General features: G+C 40.9%; 2 protein-coding genes across 2 annotated transcripts; both read right to left on the bottom strand.

Annotated features, from left to right (window-relative positions):
- Positions 1-1,908: 1,908 nt before the first annotated feature.
- On the bottom strand, positions 1,909-21,002 carry LOC129718265 (uncharacterized). Its single transcript, XM_055668869.1, has 5 exons — positions 20,694-21,002; positions 19,017-19,538; positions 18,675-18,956; positions 3,571-4,018; positions 1,909-3,455 (listed from the first exon to the last, which is right to left on the bottom strand). The coding sequence occupies exons 1-3, from the start codon at positions 20,923-20,925 to the stop codon at positions 18,817-18,819; spliced, it is 894 nt and encodes a 297-aa protein (XP_055524844.1). The 5' UTR covers positions 20,926-21,002; the 3' UTR covers positions 1,909-3,455; positions 3,571-4,018; positions 18,675-18,816.
- Positions 5,773-6,252, bottom strand: LOC129717027 (uncharacterized). The gene has a single exon (XM_055666874.1). It carries the CDS (start codon positions 6,250-6,252, stop codon positions 5,773-5,775), a length of 480 nt encoding a protein of 159 aa, XP_055522849.1.
- Positions 21,003-22,953: the final 1,951 nt, after the last annotated feature.

Below are 22,953 nucleotides of genomic sequence, written 5' to 3'. Positions count from 1 at the left end.
TATATATTATTATTATTATTATTATTATTATTATTATTTTTATTATTATTATTATTATTATTATTATTGGAGTCTAATCGCTCCTATGCTCTTTAAAGTTCAATAGCTTAACAATTATTTCTATCCTTTTTTGCAGCTGGGAGTCCAAATGCCCCATTCATTCAAGCCCGATCCTTTTTTTTTTGTTAGAGTGCAATCGCTCCTTCACATAATGTCTCTCGTTGACCATTTTCGTTTGAGGTCCAATTGCCCCATTCATCATAGTCCAATTATTTCGCATTACTCCATCATCGGGAGTCCAATTGCTCCACATTCATGCCTGAGTCTATTCGCCATTTTTTTTCAGAACACTTTAATTCAAACTTTATATCCGAACTCAAAAAAAATCACCATCATGTTCACTTTTTCCATTCAAAGTGTCGCTCGTTATATTATTTTCACCTCAAAAATCTATTAGCGTCTTATATATCATAACCTGGTTAATGATTACTTACCGAATGGGAGCGTCTACTGCGTCATTGTCGTGACGCTTTGTTGCCATCGTTGCCGGCTTCGAAATTACGTGCTACACCTTCAAATTTCGCTAACAGAATGACGATTCAAATTTCATCTCTCTCGCATGACTGTAAAATCGCGCTTCGTGTTTTGCCGAAGCCGAACCGCAGCGTATTATGTGGAGGTGAAAACTTCGCTATTTTTTCAGCGCAACGCGTTGTCGTTCGCGAACCGAATATCTGCACTTTTTATCTCTTACATTCTCTGCGCACTCTCTCGAAGCCAGTCGGGTTTCCCCGAAAAACCAATCATCGCATTTCTGCCATTTTTATTTTCTTTCATTTGCCGCATATAATTTTGCGTTAGCTATATCCTAACACGAATAAAGTTGCGTGTGAAACACTAAAAAATATCTTTCTCCAATTTCCAATAAATAAAATACTCTAAGACTCATATCTACTACAACTTCTTATAAAATATATACTAAATTGTACGTTGAACCTAGATTTGCGGAGAGTAAGAAACATTTACAGCTTTCGGGAGCCAAGCATTGTAGTAAAATCTGATTCCACAGTGTGCAAATGTAAAACAATTAGCGATGCAGATATTTTGAAAAGCTTTACCAAAGATGTATAGACCTATTTACCTACGTACGAATGTGTCAGTGCCACCCGTTGAGAAAAACACAAATAACTCGCTGGAAAATTTTTCAGTTGAACACCTATTTTATGTTTTAAATTTGTGACCAGGAATCTAAAGTAGCTAATGAACGTAATCGGCAAAATAAGCAAAAGGTTTGAAGCAACTCTACATGGCTCTACACGTTTACTAGTGTACGCAGGTAAAAAGTCACTTATCTCTATGAATGATACAATATGCTCATGTAAGATATAAATATTGCTTTCTGATTAAAGACTAAGTGCAAACAGAGTATCCATGTTATTCCACTTCTCGTTATCGCAGCAAGATTTAAAAAGTCTTTATTCCGGATTTTTTCATACAGCCTAGGCCTTCTAAAAGAATAATGTTCTCGCCTACACTCTGAAAATCCTGAAAAGCTATATTTTTTGCCTGTATAATTCTGAACTATATTTCGAGAGCAGGTTTGTAGAAGTTTGCTTCAATTCGTAAGAAAAAACTTGATGCTGATTCATAAATCTGGGTCCTGCGATTTCTGAAAATAAAGTGAATAAGTAGAACCGCATTAAACTAACATACATGCTTGCTGTTCTAGTGTGAAATCAGCATCCATTACTGTTTCCCCACGTTCGATTATTTAAAAAATAAATTAACTGCTTCTAGCCAGCATTTAAAAATTGATTTGTGATCGGAAAAATAAGACTCATGTACTCCAGTGATAACATTCATATTATTTGCGAAAACCACGTCAAGCTTCAATTCAATGATCGTCTTTGGTTAACGTTCTGAAAACTATCTTTTAAATTCATTTCATTCACTATTGAAATTGGGCTTACGTTGGTATACGATTTGTAATTGACTGGCCCAATATGTATAAAGTAATAGTTAGTATAACAAAGGTTTCTGCACCACTAGGTCGATTAATTCTTTTATTTTTTTATATCGGCGATATACTTTTTATAACTTTTTTATTTGCAGAAGTAACTTTTCGCATTCTTCGGCACAGTTGTAGATTAACTAATTCTGAGCAACAAAAAACCCTTTTGTAGCATTAAATTGACCGAAATAGAGCAATTTTACGTGACTGGCTAAGAGTTGGTTCCGAAAAAAACAGTTTTTTGGCTCTATTTAATAACAATGTATTATTCGGACCTCAAAAGCTCAAAAATATGTTTTTATTGAACGTTTTATTTAAAAAATAGAAACTCTTTACCTATACAACATATCGACAATGTTTTTCCGCCAAAAGATGTGTATTTTTGTGTTCTTAAGGTTAACCAAAGAAAATTTGTTATTACATTTGAACTGAAAAAATAAAGCAAAGAATCTGTTTCTTTTTGGAACCCAAGGTCAGTTACCTCAAATTGCTCTAAATCGGTAAATTTGATAGCTACAAAAAAACAGTTGATTACAACTTTGCCGAAATGTGTATACAATTATTTCTACAAATAAAAAAGTTATTTTATTTCGTTCCGTTGATTTTAGGGCCACTCTTATTTTCATTTGCACATAAATAAAGGACTAAGTATAAGAAACAACGCCTCAGAAAAAGCTTTCGCTTTAAAACCACAAAATCACATCAAAAAGCTCATGTCCTTCTAAATTGCGTTACTGTACCACTGTGCAATGAGTTTAGTTACCTTTTTCACCACAAGAGGGGGTGTCCCCTATGCGTCTTCTCGAAATTATATGGGGAATTCGAGAGTGAACTATATTGGTATTATAAGATATTGCCTTATATGTTCCACGCCCTTCTTATTACTTATGAATATTGTATTAAATTATTATCCATTCAATTTTAAATAATGGTGGTTCCGGTTATAGACGGCCTCTTTAGCGCTGCTTGATATCGACGATCAGGTCCGCGTCGAATCCCAAACTGTTCGGCACGTTGTTGACATCCGTTTCGGGGCGTATCGGTCCTGCCACGTGCTACTTCGGTCCATGCGAAGATGTCCATTCAGGCTCACGTTCTTTCGGCTGGTATGATCAAGTGGGTCGCTATTCTTTGTTGGATGTTTGTTGATTCTCAATGGATGGGACTCGCGATTCATCTGCACTTCTGGTGGAGTCCTCTCTCACTTGCGTGACCATCGACGATATTTTTTTCTGGAACATAATATAATTGCTTTTTAAACAATAAATGAGAAAAAAAAGCATAACTTAACTGGGATGGAGGCAACCGGCCTCCACGGGTCCTTAACGGACGATGAACGATGGCATCAAATACTGAGCGTACTTGTGCTTTGTATGTGAAATGTTGGTTACATCTCCTATGAACCTCCTTCCTACTGCGCTTGAATGGCGGGCTGGTGGTTCTTCTGATCACTCCGATTTGGTCGTGGTTGTGGGTTGGAGCAAACGTTGTCGTCGATTGCGTTGGAGGACGAAAAATAAATGAGATTTTTTGCAATGTTATGAAAAATTACGACTTACAGGAATTGGAGGCCTTGCGACCTCCCCATGTTGCTTAGTACCTTACTGCGATTGATGGAAGGAATCTACTTTCCTTCTGGATGTTTATCCCCGTGGACAGGTGAATCGGGCCGTTGGATCGGTAGCACACATATTTCGCTGATATATCGTCTGTATTCTCCTAGTGCTGTTTGTACGGTTACGACGCGAATGTGGTGGTCACTTCCCTTGAAAATAGCCGTGATTCGCCCATATTTCCATTTCAATGGGGGTTGGTTATCTTCTTTTATCAGAACCATTGCTCCGATCTTGATATTTTCGCGCGCCATAGTCCAACGAGTGCGAGGTTGTAGTCCTGACAAATATTCAGACTGCCACTGCTTTCAGATTTTACGTACGTACTCTTGAGTTTGTTGCCAACGGCTCAGGCGATTAAATGGATATCTTTTGTACTAGGTTCCGGGATGGCCTTCAGTGAGCGATGGATTAAAAAATGCCCAGGAGTTAGAACTTCGACATCATTAGCATCTGAACATAGCTGTGTCAATGGACGAGAATTAAGACACGACTCAATTTGGGTGAGCAAGGGTAAAAATTCATCGTGGTAGAGAACTACATTTTCTATGGTGCAGCGTTGATGCTTCTTCATAGATTTTACTGCTGCTTCCCAGAGCCCACCGAAGTTCGGGGACCGTGGTGGTATAAATTTGAATGTTATATTATCCTCCTCGAAGCTGTGAGTTACAAAATTCTGATGTTGCTGCGATCGGAATAGGCGAGCGAGCCCTTCAAGTGCTCTTTGAGCTCCCTAAAAAATTGAGCCCATTATTACATTCGATAAGTTCCGGTATGCCTCTCCGAGAGGTGAAGCGCTTAAGAGCGGCAATGAAAGCATCAGAAGTGAGATCGGCGACACATTCGAGATGGAGTGCCTTCGTCACTAGGCACACAAATACCGCTACATAGCACTTGATAGCTGCACTTCGCTTGGTTACATGACAGTAGAAAAGACCACAGTAATCTACTCCGGTACGTAGGAATGGAAAAGTTGGAGTAACACGTTCTGGAGGTAATTCACCCATGAGTTGTTCCAGGACCTTTGGCTTACAGCGAAAACAACTGATGCAAGAGTAAACAACCCTGTGGGTGATAGATTTAATGCGAAGTGGCCAAAACCGTTCGTGAACCACGGCAGTCATTAACTGTGGACCAGCGTGAGCAGTTTTTGATGATAGTGAATCATTATCAGATTTGTTAGGGGGTGTTTGTCCGGCAGGATCATTGGATGACGTTGATTGTAGCTCACTGGGGCATGACGCAACCGGCCACCGACGCGCAGTATTCCATCCACCAATATTGAAACTAATGTTTTCAAACGAGAGGTTGATTTTACTCGCTTCTTTTGTTGAAGTTCTGCTATATCAGAAGCAAAATATTCGACTTGGGCCAGTTTGACTATTGATTGGGTAGCGAAGCTAATTTCTCTCGTTCGCAAGTGCTCATGAAGTCTTTCTTCCTTGTTTTTGGTTCTGGCGTTGTGGTAAAATCGGAAGATCCAAGCAACAACACGTACGAGTTTCATGAACGATGAATACTTTGAAAATAACTCGTTTGAGGGAATTACATGCACTGCAAGGGCAACTGTTCGTTGCTCCAACTCCTCTGAACAAAAACATTTCTCCGTTCGACGTCCGAGTACTGGCCAGAACCGAGACGTGCGCGATAACCAGGTGGGTCCCTCCCACCATAGGGGGGCGAGCTTCAGCTGAGCTGGAGGCATTCCTCTAGAAATTACATCCGCTGGGTGGTCGGACCCAGGTACATGTGACCATCTTCCTACCAAAGTGATTCGTTGTATTTCGGAGCACCGATTTGCCACAAGCGTTTTCCATCGTGACGGGTTCGACGCGAACCAGTGAAGACAAATTTCCGAATCTGTCCAGGAAAAAAATTCAGTCTTGAGGTTGATGCTAGATTCAACCTTTTCGAAGAGATGACTCAAAAGAAGTGCAGCACATAATTCTAAACGTGGCAGACGAACCGTTCCATGTTTTTTTTTTTTTTTTCTTTTGGGGCAATCTTTGATTTTGCAATTAAAAGTTTGGATTTTATTTCACCAGTCGGGGACACCGCGCGAACATAAATGCATGCTCCATACGCGCGTTCTGAAGCATCAGAGAATCTGTGGATCTCAATTCTGGCCTCAGAGAGAGATACTGCCCATCAGGGCACCGTAATATTGGTCAAGTCTTGAAGACTATCTCTGAATCCTATCCAATCGTGCTGAAGGTCTTCTCCTAATTCAACGTCCCAATCGTTGTTTTCGTGCCAGATCCTTTGTAGAAATAACTTAGCCTGGACTACGACTGGTCCCACCAGTCCTAGGGGATCGAATAGGCGTGCGATATCAGAGTAGACCATTCGTTTTGTAATCGGTAGTCGATCACTATGCTTTGGAACCTTGAATTTAAATTCATCGGTGATGGTATCCCACTGTAGTCCCAGGGTTTTGATCGTTGAAGCGTCCAATTTTAGTAGCGTGCGTTCGTCTTTCAGTTCCACAGGTACATCCCGAATAATCGCGAGATTATTTGACGCCCACTTGCGAAGGACAAAGCCTGCAGATTTGGTTATAGCAAGCAATTCCTGACAGAGCTGTTGACCTTCTTCGACACTATTAGTTCCCGTAAGCAAGTCATCCATATAAAAATCACGACGAACGACAATGGATGCGAGCGGAAATTTTTTGTATTATCCCGCGAGAGTCTCTGCAAACATTTAGTTGCAAGGTATGGAGCGGATGAGGTACCGTACGTTACTGTCATCAGTTGATAGCTTTTAACCGGTTCGAATGGGTTGTCTCTATATCTAATTCTCTGGAGAGGTTGATCAGCTTAGCAAACCCTTATCTACCGGTACATCTTCTCGATGTCAGCGGTTATGACGAATTTTGACACCCTTAACCTCAATATGTGGCAGAACAGGTCATCTTGTATGACTGGGCCAACGATTAGCGCATCGTTGAGCGCTATTCCAGAATCCGTGGCGCATGATGTGTCGAAAACGACGCGCAATGTGGTGGTAGTGCTATCTGGTCTAGCGATTCAATGATGAGGAAGATAGTAAGATGGTTCGGATGGGTTGGCCGTTGAATCATCGATTAGTTTCATGTGGCCTAGATTTATGTACTCGTGAATGAACGCTAAGTAGGCTTTCTTTAGCGCATGATTTGCATTTAAGCGACGTTCTAACGAATAGAATCGGCGATAAGCAATGTCTCTGAAACTCCCAAGCTGCGAAATCAACGATGACCTTTTAGGAAGTGTTACAACGAACCGACCCGACGAATCTCTGGTGACCGTTTTATCGAAGTATTTTTCGCACTCTGCTTCTTCAATTGATTGGGTGCTCTGGATACGGCAGGATTCGATTTTCCAGAAACGGTTAAGTAACTCCTCGATCGAAGCTGACGGCCCTACATGAGCCAGGTTGGCGACCGCTGAATGTAGGTTTTCTAGCTTAATCCTCCCTGAAATCACCCAACCAAGAGCAGTGTTTTGCAGTACTGGTCCAGCATCACCTATTTTGATCCGACCGTCACGTAGAAGCTCGTAGAAAACTTGCACACCAAGAATCAGATCGATATGATCTGGTTAGTAAAACGAAGGATCGGCTAACACAGTATCAGGCGGCAACTCCAAATGCGCAACATCGATCAATTGATTTGGCAGCTGCAGAGTAATTTTTGAAAGCACATGGAATTTCCAGTTGTCTTCGAAATTATTATACTGGGATTGGACGCGACGGATGAGACGAGGATGAGGCAAGACAGTTGATGCAAAGCTTGTTTCGTTTTGCTTCATCAAATCTCTGCAAGGGAGTCAGTTTCCGAAAATGTTCACATTGGTACGGGGAATGTGTGGGTTTGTTACAAAATATGCATGCATTTTTCAAAGTAACGGCCGAATGCATTGTAGCTTGCTTGGTTGCTTGGAAATTTGTATGTTGTAAAGTACGAGAAGAATCCAACGATCTGGGTTTGAGTCCGGCTATCGACTGTAAAACGAGATTATAGGAACGTAAGAACTCAACAAGTTTAGTATAGGTTGGAACGTTTGACGATTTGTAATGGGTTTCCCAATGATGCAAGGATGCAGGATCCAACCGTGAACTCATCATAAACACTAAAATCGTGCTCCAATTTTCGGGATTTTCACCAACCTTTTGCAACATTTTTAAATTACGCTCAAAATCATCGGTCGGTCGGCCGGTTAAGGGATTCCGCGCATTCTTTTTTTATGGATTCAACAGCAAAGAGAGCCTCTATGTATGATTTAACAAGGACATATTTATTCTCATACCGTCTTTCAAGCAGCTCGCATGCAACGGAATAATTATCAGCAGTGATCTCGATCACGTTTATCACGCGCTTCGCATCTTCCGAGAGAGAAGCAGCCAAATACGACAATTTATCTACCTCACTCAGCATCGGGTTTGTATCAATCAGGGATAGAAATGTATCACGAAACGATGGCCATTCTTTAATCGATCCATCAAAAAGGGGCAGTTTGATTTCTGGTGGTCCCCGTGGTTCTGTGGTTAGCGATGTCGGTCGGCTAGCTCTCCCACACGGTTGTGACATCGGGTTCGATTCCCGATTAGGTCGAGGAACTTTTCGAGCTGGAAATTTTCTCGACTCAGCACTGGGGCACGGTGTATCGTTGTACTTATCCTATAACATGCAAAATGTGCCGAAAACAATATCGATAACGAATTCTCTCAACTAATCTAGTTGATCGAGACCACATTAGCCCCCAGGCTAGCGTGCGATATTGTTGTTGTTGATTTCTGTAGTTTTACTCGAGCACGTGGGTTACACGCGGAACCCGTTTGCGCTACTGTTGCTGGGTTAGTATTATATTACCGCATTTTGTTGCTTATGAAACCATTTCTTCGCAAGTATATTAATTCAAATTCTGCCCGTTCATCCTGATTCGCTTGCTCCACTAACATCGGAGCAATTTCCGCGTCCGCTTGCTGTGCTTGTTCTAATGCGGTTATGTTAAATGAATCTTTCACCCTGCTTTGAAATTCATCGGAGCATTCCAGCTGCAATCTAGTATCAGTAAACTCAGAGAAAATTTCCCCTAAACGATCTTTCCAACCTTCCAGCATGTAACTATCCCTATCTTCCTGATATGTTTCAACAAGGTGAGCTAAGTTTATCAACGAATCTCGCAAAAATCGCTCGCGCTTTTCTAATTTCTTTAATTCCGACGCCATTGTACGCTATATAGCGTTAGAAATCCTAATCGTGCCTCGTGCGCAACACGTCCAAATATCCATATCTTCTCAAAATCCGATCAATTTTATCGTGCAAAAATGCGAAAAATCAGCTACTCTAAAATGCGTTCCAACGGCTCCACTCGCATGCAGCATGCAAATTGTACTTACAATCGACAATGATCCACCCAAGCCACTACACGCGGTTTGCCTAAGCCACGTCGCTCAATCCAGATGAAGCGACTCTGTGCAGCAATCTAACGAACAATGCGGCTCCCGTTAACAAAGGGAAGCGAGAAGATCACTTCTTTAGAGATCAATTTGGCAGCATTCACAGCCAGTGCTCTGAACAATCCTTTTTTCTACCGAACACAAAAATATTAGTCATTCAATTTCATCTTATCCGTTTTGTGCGAGACTTCGTACACCGTTCGTCTCTCCGAGCAATCGCGTTCAATTTCGTTTTCCGATTGCAAAATAAAACGAACGGGCATTACGATTATCTCTTTTCCTCTCTAGTGTAGAATCCTCGCAATCCTGTTCGCACTACTTTATGACGATTTTTTTCGCATTTTCCTTTTGTTCAATACCCATTGATTTTAAGTGGCAATGAACGACCGGAAAAAAATTCATTTGATCGCCGGTAGCTGTATGCTTCTGATGCGTATATTCTGCTACAGCGTTTTGGTGGCTGGAGACGCTTGTTTTTGTTGTTGTTAATGTTTAGCGATTATGGAAAAGTAAGGGGTTGAAACTGTTTGATACATCTCGCAAAGCATCAATGGGAATCAAAGCATCGCGTTTGGACATGAGTAGTGTAGTTACATCTGCCAACTCGGCTAGCATTTTATGTTGCGTTGCTTGGGTCGCGGCGGCGGTGTTCTTTGTCCGAAGCTAATTTAGATTTTCGCATTGCTAAGTATATCATTTGCCTTGCAGATAGATACTTTTAATTTCGATAGTTATCAAGAGGCTAATCTTTCAAGTCAATTTGTATGCGGGAAATTCTTTTTCTTTTTTTTTTGTTCATCTATAATTTATTTGACACGGCACAAGTACAATTTAATGTTTAACGGCGCCAATTATATCTGGTAGCTTACTAAAGTATCTTAATAACTAAAAACAAATTTTTTATCCTCGCTGCCGACTACGAGGTGAAACTAAATGTAACTTAAAGCTATAATATTTTGCATTCAAAGCACTGGTTTACTGTATGATGGTTTTCATTGCCATAGGTAAGCACATGTTCCGCTGCTGGGCCAAGATATTACGGACTGGCATATTGGGTTGTCTCGCTCGGGCCTTGAGAGTATCGTGCGGGTCTTATTGCTGTTTCCGGATCCGGGGTCTTAACGTGTTCTTGTCGTTAGGCTGGATGCAGGCGGAAGGGGGTAGGACTAAACTGGGGCGTGGATGGATTTAAGGAAAGCGTATAGAAGGGACATGTAGGATAGGTCACGGCTCGCCAAGACATCACGAACAGGAACAGCCGACTGCCTACCTTCGGCCTGCAGGGAAGCTATTAATTCAGACCTGGCGTCACGGTGTACAGGGCATGACCAAACAACGTGCTCTATGTCGTGATAACCTTCACCACAGGCACAGATACCACTTTCCCCGAGCCCAACACGACGGAGATGCGCGTCAAATCTATAGTGATTGGACATAAGCTGGGACATCACGCAAATGAAATCCCGACCTACATCCAACCCCTTGAACCACGGGTTCGTCGACACCTTGGGGATTATGGAATGTAACCACCTTCCCAGTTCCCCTCTGGTCCAAGCATTTTGCCAACTGATGATCGTATTCTGACGTACAAATGGAAAAAATTCATTAAAGGCAATTGGTCTTTCATAAATTCCACCGTTTGTTGCGCCCACCTTAGCCAAAGAGTCCGCTTTCTCATTACCCGGTATCGAGCAGTGAGAAGGGACCCACACTAAGGTAATCTGATACGATTTTTCGGATAAAGCACTCAGATGTTCCCGTATTTTCCCCAGGAAATACGGAGAGTGCTTAACATCTTTCATCGATCGGAGAGCCTCAATGGAACTGAGAAGATGAAATAATGGTCCGTGGGCATTTTTTCGATAGTCCCTAGGGTGTACTGAATTGCAGCCAATTCTGCGACGTAAACAGGAGCAGGATTATCAAGCTTATGGGAGACGGTTAAATTGTTATTGAAAATACCGAAGCCAGTGGACCCATCAAGAAGTGATCCGTCAGTGTAGAACATATTGTCGCAGTTGATGTTTCGATATTTATTGGAAAAATTTTGGGGATCTGCTGCACGCGTAAATGATCCGGGATTCCACGAGTTTCTTCTATCATGGATGTATCGAAAAACACAGTAGAATCAGAAGTATTTGATAAGTCGACACGATTTGGAATATTCGAAGAAGGGTTAATATTATGGGACATGTGATTGAAATACAATGTCATAAAACGGGTTTGAGAATTAAGTTCGATTAACCTTTCAAAATTTTCAATCACAGGACGGTTCAAGACCTCACATTTGATAAGAATGCGAGAAGACAGGCACCAGAAGCGGTTTTTCTATGGTAGTACTCCAGCTAAGACCCTTTAAACTCATCTTATGGGTCGACTGCATGCAACCCAAGGCGATACGCAAACAACGATATTGTATTCGCTCCAGTTTGATCAAATGTGTGTTTGCTGCGGAGCGGAAGCAGAAACACCCGTACTCAATGACAGACAATATCGTTGTTTGGTAAAGCCTTATAAGGTCTCCTGGGTGGGCTCCCCACCATTGTCCGGTTATTGTACGAAGAAAATTCACTCTTTGTTGACATTTTTCCATCAGATACCTAACGTGACAACCCCAGGTGCCTTTAGAGTCGAACCAGACACCAAGATATTTGTGTACCAAAACGGTGAAGTTGGCCCGAAAGAATGTCAATAGAAACGGAATCAAAAGCCCCCTTAATGTCCAAGAACGCAGACGCCATTTGTTCTTTGCGAGCATACGCCAGCTGAATATCTGTTGAAAGCAACGCAAGACAATCATTCGTCCCTTTGGCACGGCGGAAGCCAAATTGAGTATCTGATAGTAGACCATTTGATTCGACCCAGTGGTCTAAACGACGGAGTATCATTTTTTCCATCAATTTCCGGATACAGGATAGCATTGCAATCGGCCTATAAGAGTTGTGATCAGAAGCTGGTTTCCCTGGTTTTTGGATGGCGATCACCTTCACTTGCCTCCAATCCTGCGGTACAATGTTTTGCTCCAGGAACTTATTGAACAAGTTCAACAAGCGCCTCTTGGCATTGCCGGGTAGATTCTTCAACAAGTTGAATTTGATTCTATCTAACCCAGGTGCGTTATTGTTACAGGACAGGAGGGCAACTGAAAATTCTGCCATCGTAAAAGGTGATTCTATCGCGTCGTGACCCGGAGACGTATCGCGAACAAAGTTTTGCGCAGGAACAGAGTCCGGACATACTTTCCTGGCAAAATCAAATATCCACCGACTTGAAGACTCCTCGCTTTCGTTGACCGTTACGCGATTCCACATTCTTCGGGCTGTGTTCCAAAGAGTGCTCATCGATGTCTCCCTCGACGTCTCGTCCACGAACCGACGCCAATATCCGCGTTTCTTTGCTTTAGCCAGGCTTTTAAGCTTGGTATTAAGCTCCGAATACCGTATATAGTCGTCGGGTATACCTCCCTTCTGGAAGGCCAAAAACGCGTCGGATCTTTGCGTGTAGAAATCGGAGCACTCTTTGTCCCACCACGGAGCTGGAGGCCGCTCTTTGATCGTTACGCCGGGATATTTCTTCGTTTGGGCTTGCAACGCGGCGTCGAGGATTAAGCCCGCGAGGAGGTTGTATTCTTCAAGTGGTGGGTGATGTTGAATCGACTCGACCGCTTTTGAAATCATTTCCTCGTATAACTTCCAATCGACATTCCGTGTGAGGTCATACGGAATGTCAATTGGTCGCATGCGAGTTGAACCGTTAGTAATTGAAATAAGAATAGGCAGATGGTCGCTACCGTGAGGATCGAGGATTACCTTCCATGTGCAATCCAACCGTAGCGACGTCGAACATAAGGATAGATCCAAAGCGCTTGGGCGCGCTGGAGGTTTCGGGATACGTGTCATTTCACCGTTGTTCAAAATAGTCATGTCGAAGTCATCGCAAAGGTTATAGATTAAAGAGGAGCGGTTATCATTGTAGGGGGACCCCAAGCCACACCATGAGAGTTGAAGTCTCCCAAAATCAAACGTGGCGAGGGAAGAAGTTCTATTAAATCAAAGAGCAATCGTTGCCCAACCTGTGCTCTGGGAGGAATATATATTGAAGAAATACAATGCTCTTTACCTTGTATTGTCATTCGACATGCGACAACTTCGATGCCTGGAATCGAGGGGAGGTTAATACGATAGAAAGAAAAGCACTTTTTAATCCCTAAAAGTACTCCTCCATATGGGGTGTCTCGATCAAGGCGAATAATATTAAAATCATGGAAGTTGAGATCAATATTTGAAGTAAGCCAAGTTTCACAAAGGGAAAATGCATCGCATTTGTTTCTATTTATTAAAACTTTAAATGAATCCATTTTTGGTAAAATACTTCTACAATTCCACTGTAAGACAGAGATAGAATCCTTCGTATACGCAGATGAATAAGGCATCGAAGGATACAATCGCTGCAAGGAGGGGCCATTGGGCTAACTGTTGGGAGGAATGCTGTAAGAAAAATTTTAATTGGATCGGGTACATTGAAAGTTTCAAAAATTTCACTAATCCAGAGTTTGTTTCATCAACTGGGAGTGCAAAAGGAACAACTGGGGTTTTAGATGTTCCTGGCAGTGCTGGGAACTCCTTCTGGGACTTTAAATTTGCAAGCCCAGGAGGAGTTTGCTTCGGTTTTTCCGCAGCACTGTTTGGTTTGCTTGTAACTTTCATTTCACTTTGGGAAATCTTGGGACCTTTTCGGGGAAGTTTAGGAGAGGAAATATTTTTCCACTTTCTAGACGCCCCAGGATTGGCATAAGATGTTCCCGCTGGTGAATCGTCAGAATCGGTTTCATCAGAGGACAACAGATCAAAGGGGTTCGATGTTATGGTAGAAGTGGTCACGGTCTTCTTCAGCATCTCAGCGTAAGATCGCTTTGAACGCTACATAAGTGACCGCTTGATTTTATCTCTGCGCTGCATGTACACCGGGCATGTGGAGAGCTCATGCTGATTTTCCCCGCAGTGAATACATTTTTCAGCATTTACACTGCATGAATCGTCCGCATGAGTTTCTCCACACTTGCTACATCGTGCCTTATTGCAGCAGTAGGCGGCTGTGTGGCCTAGCTGCTTGCAATAAGTGCAATTCATAACACGGGGTATATACAATCGCACAGGCAGACGAACCCGATCGATCGAGACGTGGCTAGGGAGATCAGATCCGGCAAACGTAACACGAAACGAGTCTGACGGAGTGTACACTTTTGTGCCGTTGACAAGAGACACAGACCGCAATTGCTTGCAATCTATGATCTTTACTTTTACGTCGTGACACAAAGCATTTTTGAAGCAGCCAAAACCGCTTGCCAAGATACACTCGACCGACAGACTCGAATCGGTTATGACACCGTCGATCTCCACGTCTCGTGCGGGTATATAAACGCGATACTCGCGTGTGAAAAGCTCGGAGCGAGCAATAGCGTTGGCCTGTTCCAGGTCGCTGACCACGACACGGAGCTTGTTGGGTCTGACCTTGGAGATTTCGGTCACGGCCTTGTACCCCTCCGTCAGGTCTTTCGAAATCTGCAGGATGTTCAACGGTTTCGATTTCGGTCCTGCTTTTGGCCGAAAGAAAACAGTAAAGCTGCCCTGAGATCTGTCCGGGTAAAGCGTGGGGCGAGGGGGGACTGGAGAATTAACAGAGGAAGGGTTGGCAGGAGAGACAGGGTCGGAGGGGTTCGAGGATGGTGGCATGGGAGGCGAGGGATCTACATCCATCGCGCTAAATCTAGCGAACAGCGCCGACAGAACACGTACCTCTTTACTTCTCCTTTCAGCAGGGTTGGTTGTCCGAACGGTCGAAGCTGCAGCCGTTACAGCCAGCAGCACCAATACAGCAGCTCCAAACAGCCACCAGCAGCGAGCCGGGTGTGTGATCACTCAGCACAGCGACACAACTCGCTGTCAACTGTTGGCTTCTTCTTTTTCCTCCTTTGTGTTGAGATTCACTTAGCAGCCAAATCGGCTTACGCACCAGCCACGATGCGAAACAGTTGCTCAAAGGCGGGTGACCTTGAACCGTCACTCGACCAGGCAAACAATGCCAACACTTGCTCGCGCGTCTTTTGTTTTATATTCTATCGGAGCGATCACCAAACACATCCGATACAGATGCGTGTTCGGCACTGAATGGAAATTCTTTTTCGTTATACATAAATAGTGTTCTCCATACATTGTTGATGATCCTCTTCATGCAACAAACATCAATTTTGAAGTCTTTCAAAATAATGTATACTTATATTTTGTTTCTTATACATTAATTTGAACGATCTTATCAGTAAACATGAAATTCTTCAACGCAGTTGATATTACTTATATTATTCCAATCCTTTCTGAGGGGCATCCAATAAATCGACGGTTCTCAACCTTTTTTTGGCCGCGTACCCCTTGGCAGCACATTCCAAATCAATTGTACCCTCTGGCTTGGTTTGTTTTCGCAGAGAGGGTGAGAGTAATGGTAGATCGCGTTATGTAGTCTAGTTTAGGTTTTAAATTAAACTATGGTGTGTTTGATTGCAACAGCCATGTTTCAAGAGCAAGATTGAAAAACAAATTAAATAATATAACGAAAAATTGCTTCGTCCGCCATTATTGATTTTTATTTCGTGTACCCCCTAAAGGCTGTCGCGCACCCCTAGGGGTACGCGTACCCCAGGATGAGAACCGCTGCGATAAATGACCAAATACCGTTCTTGAATCCTGGATTATACCCAGTGGCCAGAATCCGGTTTCAAACCCCATTTAAAATTCAAATGACCACTTTTGGTTGCCTGATAATCATTAAATCATAAAATCCATCATAGAGTGGCCGTATATTTTCTAATCTGGATATTTTGATGGCGAAGGTGACGACAGTTTCCGATCAACAGCCCAAAGTGACCAAATATCATGCAGTACGATTTGATGCCATTTTAAATTTCTAGATAGTTCTAGATTCCGGTTTCTGGTTTCTGGTGAGTTTTTCAGTACTCGGGATGGTGCTCAGAGACCAGGAGTCGACTCCATACTTCATTTTTAAATCCAAATTCACGACTTCTGGTTTCTGGTAGATAATCCTTCAATTGCCAAATACAATCCAATAAAGGTATATCAACTCTGTGGGTTTTAGAGTATTGATGTTGCATTTTAAACTGGAGCAAAATACTTGAAATTTGACGTAATATTTGTACTAAAAAAATAGTCTTTCTATCATAATGACTCTTAATTTTGAACTTTGATCAAAGCAGCTAGTTTTAAGCAGCCTTTGGGTTTCGTTTCTTTGTAAGTTTGAGGAACAACCTGTTCGTTTGACACTTGTTTTATTTTTTTGTTTAAATAAGTCGTGTAATCTTTGAGAGAAAAGACTTTCTATTTTTACAATTTAACACATTATGGTTGAGATAAAAGTCCGATTACACTGGTCAACACAAGTGTGGCCCCGAAGGTCAAACTGAGACCATTCCTGTGAATTTTGGTGCCTCTAGCCACCATCATATTTTTAAAGACTTATATGAGTATTCTCGTAAACATAACGCTGAAGGGACGAACCCGGCGAGCAATGACTATGCAACATTTTGACGTGAGTTGACGCGTACTGACAATGGCTATGGGCACCAAATTTCATGGAAATGGTTAAAAAGCTATAATCTTTCTAGGGCAACAATTTTGAGCTTTAGGGCTCAAATGTGGGCTTTATGCTCGGAACATTCTTTGTAGGTTATGAAAGAATATCACAAGGATGTTTTGCTTTGCAATTTAGCAGAACTTTGTAAAATTAATCAATAATTATTACATTTTTTTAAATGTGCAGAACATATTCGACGATAGTAACATACAAACATGAATGAAGAGATGAAGATAAGATGATATTTGAAACAATTCTGACACAATAAATTTGAAACTATTTTGTCACAAGAATGTTGCATTTTCATCGAACCACACGGAATAGAAAGTTTTGTTGCGCACCAAATAAAATGAAAAATGTTTCAAAAACAATGTACCTTTAATAAATCTAGTATGTAAAGCTTGAGTTTTTAACATTTATTGTATTAATAATAATTATTATTGTATTAATATTATTATTAATATCACATCATCTCACATCATCTGAATCAGACTGCAACAGTTTACACACTTTCGGGGTTGTAGTCTTTAAGTTCGGGAAGAATTTTATCCAGCACTACCAAATTCAGCTTAACAATAAGCAAATCTTCTAGAGTTTTTTCGTCAAGTGAAGTACGGTGGTCAGACAGAGTCAAGTTCAAGGCACGTTCCACCGACACTTGTGTTGAAGGGACGGCGTATATCACTGCAGCAACTTCGAACAACTCCTTATGGGTTGATTTTTTTTCCAACCAGTATTTCAAGACGTCAATGCTATGAGGTTGAAGAGTACCGACATCGAGCACACTTAGTTGTTCAGCCAAAATATTTTTGCGCGAACATACTACACTGTCAACTGAATCTGACAGCGAACCGCCGAACATCATAGTTAGATGTTCATCAAGCGCATCGTAGTGGGATGAAGATGGTTCAACCACTAATGCCTGTTGCGAACTGGAGTCTTTCTCGCTTAAAGCACAAATGCGAGCTGATGTGTTTATAATAAATCGCTAGAGGTAAGCAAGAAAACTATTTGTCAACAAATAAGGTAATTAGTGTATGAGGTATAAAGTGGCGAATACGATTGTTACAGCAAAGCAATTCCACAAAAAAATAACTTGGCTTGGCTTGGCTGAAACTTTTCATAGATGTTTCTATGGACAAAAGATGCCAATTAGTGCTATTGGTGTAATTGTTTGGAACACGACTCATTTTTGGGAAGCTTTTGAAATATGCTCATCTGGGAAGGTATTGATGATTACAATTATTTTCAGAGCCAAATCGGTATGACATCTTGGGCAAAGTTGTAGATAACAATTTTATATTTTCTGGAAAATATACACTCTACAAAATTTTTTTTTTTTGAAACAAAGTTAAAATAAAAATAAAAAATAATTATCTAAGGGAGCTCATTTTTTAAAAATCTCATTTTTTCAATTTTTCAAAAAAATATCAATTTTCTTTTTTTGATTTCTCAATGATCGGACCGCTTTCATTGTTTAGGTAATCTCTTGAGTTTTTATGAAAAAAAAATCAGATTTTTAAGAAATAGGCTGTTTTAGAAAACTGATTCTAATTTTTATGTTACCTTTTTTAGAGTGTGTTTTTTGCGGAACGACAAAATTATTATCTATAACTTGTTGTGAAGAAAAAAAACTGCCTAAAACGTCACACCGATCAAAAAAACTGTTTTGGCCCTAAAATATTTGTGATCATCAATACCTTCCCAAAATTTTTCAATAGCTTCTCAAAAATGAGTCGTGTTCCAAAAAATTAAATCAATAGCACAAAAAGGCATTCTTTGCCTATAGAAACGCCTACGCAGAGTTTCAGCCAAATTAAAAATGACTATTTAAAAAAATATCAAAACTGGGACATTTTTTGTGGAACTGTTCAGCACGAAGTGCCACATTTATCCATTAAGATTAGATATAAAATCAAATAAGAGTTGAGCCAAGTTAAATTGTGTTTATCAAATCAATTCGTACTTACTCGTATGTCTTCCTTCTCGTCCGGAGTAAACACAGTGGAATTATTAAAATTGAATCGTGGATCAAGCAATAGCGCTGCCTTGAGAGGCATATTGCTCTTTAGAGTGTTTAGTCTTCCCGTCAATGTCTCGCATAACTTTTTATCACTTTTTTATCGCATTTATCCACTGCATGTAAAAGTCTGATAGACCTACGTGTTGGTTCTGCAGAGAAATTGTGCAATCATAAACAGGCTGAAAAGCTTCCACGAAACTGTCTATGAAATCCCACCTATCCTTGAGATCTGTAAAAAAATGTTCGGATTTTGTTTTATATATTCATAACGGTTTTTTTGTTCGTTTACCTAGTTCGCCATGTTTCGCACCCAAAGTTGTGTAGTACTCTTCGCTGTTTTTGAAATGCGCCAACATTTTGAACGTTCCACCCCACCGTGTCTTTGCATACAAAGGCGGAAGCGCTTGGTTTTCTTTTTCAAAATACACTTTGTAAGATGATTTTCTGCAGTTTTTCGCTACTGTTGTGACTAAGCGGATTCCGTCCTCATATCGCTTAGTTACATCGGTAACAGCCAGTTGAAGTGTATGAACAGCGCATCGGACAAGATTTACTGAGTCCTTAAGCTCGTGCATGATGTTGTGCAGAATGTTGTCGTCGACGTCATCATTATCAAAGTTAATATCAAAATCCTCCATTTTTTGCAATTCAAACTCATTTTGCAGATCTTTAACCGCGGCACACATGTTCGCACCATTGTCACACGTGATGGAGTATACATTATTCAACTCAATCTTATACATTTGGAGTGTTTCCAAAATTTTGGTTTTTAGAAACTTTCCAGTTTGTTTATCGTTTAGCTCTACCATACCTGTAAGATATTTGAAAATTATTCCTACGCTAATAAAAAATTCAACAAATGAGCAATAAAGTACACTGAAGCTGATTTTTGCGTGAGTGTCGCGTAGAAACCTCAAAAATTTCCAAATTTGCGTGAAAAAATACGTAATAGACAGGCCCGGATTTGAGGGGGGGGGCAAATGCCCCGGGCCTCTCGATTCAAGGGCCCCCTAGTACTGGGGCGACCCTCTTTTTTGCTCGTCACCTTCCATCTCTAAATGTTTTAAGAAAAGAGGGCCTCACAAACAAATTTGCCCCGGGTCCCCCAGCTCCCAAATCCGGCCCTGGTAATAGGTGTACATTTTATAGCTACGTTTTGGGTTCACCTCACTTTGAAACTTCAAAAACAAAATAAAATGGTTAACTCCCGATTCATCATCAACTTAAGTAAGAAGCAGTTCAAATTTTAGGGAGGCCAGGTGCGAGATATCATGAGGCCATCAGAAACAGAAGGCCGAAAAGACGAAAAGGGAATAGTTGCTCCTACTTCACATACCGTTGTACCGTTGGTTGTACCGCATTTAAAAGATTAGATTAGATTTACTTATATTAAACTTATTTGATACCGCTTACAAATAATCCTTTAAATCGCGTAAAAATAATCCACGTTATTTTAAATCAATCGCGTTTGAAAAAACGCATAAAAAACAACCCGCGTAAAGAAAGACCCCAGTGTATTGTTGGTCTTCTGATGTATTTTTTAAGTTACTTATTTGTCAAATTTATATCAAGTTTATAGAAAAAAGAAATTATTTTTATGTTTGACGTCTTTCCAACCCCGATCCCAGATATATTCTTGGTAAACATCACGTTGAATTAAAAACATCTAAGCTTGAGAGAAGTAGTGAAGTAATTATTCACTTCCCGATACACGCCGCCGCAAATGAAAATCAACGGCGTCATGCCGGAGCGTCAATCGCTGCTAAGGCAAAATGTTTTTTGCACCGCCGCTGAAGATAAGATCAGCGCACATGTCTACTCAGCTATAATATTGTATCGTCACAAGTTCTAAATATTGCAACAAAAAATCAAAAAAAATATCTTATCTATGCGTATATTGGCAAAATTATATCGTAACACCCTGTAAATAAATTGAATTACTATTGAACACAAATTTATTACTTACGCAAGGTTCTTATCACAACCTCGTCTCCACTTACAAATTGGGCATTTATTCCCAAAATGTGACGCCCATGTCGCGAGGCAGAGTCGATTTTAAGAGAGATTAGTTTCCCTTTCATCTCCCTTGTGATGTATTGTTTGATTTTATCTGATGCAAGATTGATTTTCGCTTTAATGCTTGCCGATGTGAAGGTGGTGCCAAGGGAAACAGCTAACGGGTCAAGAATAGCACGCATTTCAGGCCAATCGATACATGACAATGGAAGATTTCTCACTGCAACAAGTTTTACACACGCATCGGTAATGATTTGTTCGTCAATTGACACGGTTGTTTTTTTAAGTTTTTTCGGTGCCGTATCCACTTTTTCCTTTTCATTAAAAAACCCCTTCTCTTTTGCCAACGCAAAATGTGTTCCGCGAAAATGCCGCACAAAATTTCCCGCATCGAACTTTTTTTGCACATATTTACATCGCTCCGACATCGGTTTCTTCAACGAAATCTTTAACCAGATCCCGAAATTTTCGTTTTGTAGCAGCATTGGCCATTTTCTTTCAGACTCGAAACTAACTTTTTAAAACACCGTAACAAAATATTTGAGTCAGATTCACACAGTGACTGCCGATGAAATGATTTTTTTTTCGGTCGTTCATTGACGCAAACACGCTAGGGATATTCAATGGGAGAAAAATGTGAGAAAAACCGTTAAAAAATTGTGCGAACGGATAAGCGAGAATTCAACACGAAAGAGAAAATGAGACGATCGTAGTGCCCGTTCGTTTTATTTTGCAAACGAGAGACGAACTTGAACGCAGTACCTCAGAGAGACAAAGGCCTCTGCCAGGATGAACGCCAACGCGAGCGAGGCCACCCGCATAAAACGGACGGGATGATATTGTATGAATGTTTTTTTGCTCTCGGTAGAAAAAAGGACTGATCAAAGTACTGCGAGCAGGCGACCGCCTGCTTCGCCTTCGCCCTAACTCGCTCCGGGTACCAGAAACTACTAACAACTAAAAATGAACTAGTTCGAACAATTCAATTTAGGTGGCCTCTAATGTTTCTGCAGATTTACAGAGAGAAAGTACAATCTACCTTTATTTGATTTTTTCCATCTAAAAATACACAGTTTGTAACACGGTTATCAACCAATACATCACAAAGCTATCAACTCAATTCCTCAATTGCAGAACGTGATTTGTCAGGGCATAAGGATTGACATTTTCCACTATATATGCATAATGAATCAGAAAAAAAAATACTGAAAAATTAGCCTACTGATAACGATGGATATAAAAAGTATAGAGTATATTTCGGCCTATCTGTTGGGCCGATGATATAAGCGAAGCAAAAATCTGAATAAGCTTTGGAAAAACATAAACACAGCTGCGCGCAACGCAACATATGGTATAATGCTAGCCGCGTTGGCAGATGTAAAAAAATCACAGGAGGGTTGTGTGCAAAGCCACGACCGCAAGGTTGAAGTAGAATACTTTTTCAAGAAAGATAACCCGGCTGCTTGAGTGTCAGTCATTTTTTTCTAGTAAATAAACGTTGAATAATCAGATCAATCGAATTTTGCGCTTCAACAAGGATTGATCATTTTCAATAATATAGTAGGTTGCTTGTCATGATTAGGGATTGACAACTTTAAAATTTTGGTTATGCGAAAAATTAATTTTTATGCATGTAATGAAAGTTTTTCGGAAGTCGTGCTCATGACTGAAGGAAAAGATAATTCTGAGACACGGGGATAGAGGAAAATTTACAACTTTTACGAATTTAAAAATGTAAATTACCTTATAAAAAAAAATATTACCTCTTCAATCATCAGGTTTTTAATTCATCCTGAAAAGGACAATTTGTTGTTCAATTCAATATCGGATAAGATACCGATCACATCTTGGCGTTATCACTGACAGTGCGAATAAAGTATTTCTTGTGATAAAATAAACAGTGAAAAGCTGATTTACCACTCAAAACTAGACGGCTCATGTGTTGCCGAAATGAGTAAACTTTTCATTGAATGCATTAACTAGTGCCCGCTATCACACAGAGACTGCATTTCACTAAAGTGCCTCACTGCATCAGCTGCTATCGATGCTGATACCCGCTGCAAATGCTACGCTATCTGTAGCCATGCCACAGTTGTAGCCGCTATACGTTGCCATTGGTATCCGCTGTCCCTGCATCAGCAGGTCCAGCTGTTATCGGTGCTGAGATCCGCTGCAACTAGTGCACTATCAGTTGCCATGCCAAAGCTGTG

The sequence above is a fragment of the Wyeomyia smithii genome, chromosome 1 (assembly GCF_029784165.1).
Source record: "Wyeomyia smithii strain HCP4-BCI-WySm-NY-G18 chromosome 1, ASM2978416v1, whole genome shotgun sequence".
Lineage (NCBI taxonomy): Eukaryota > Metazoa > Arthropoda > Insecta > Diptera > Culicidae > Wyeomyia > Wyeomyia smithii.
This window is presented reverse-complemented; position numbering and strand designations above follow the sequence as displayed.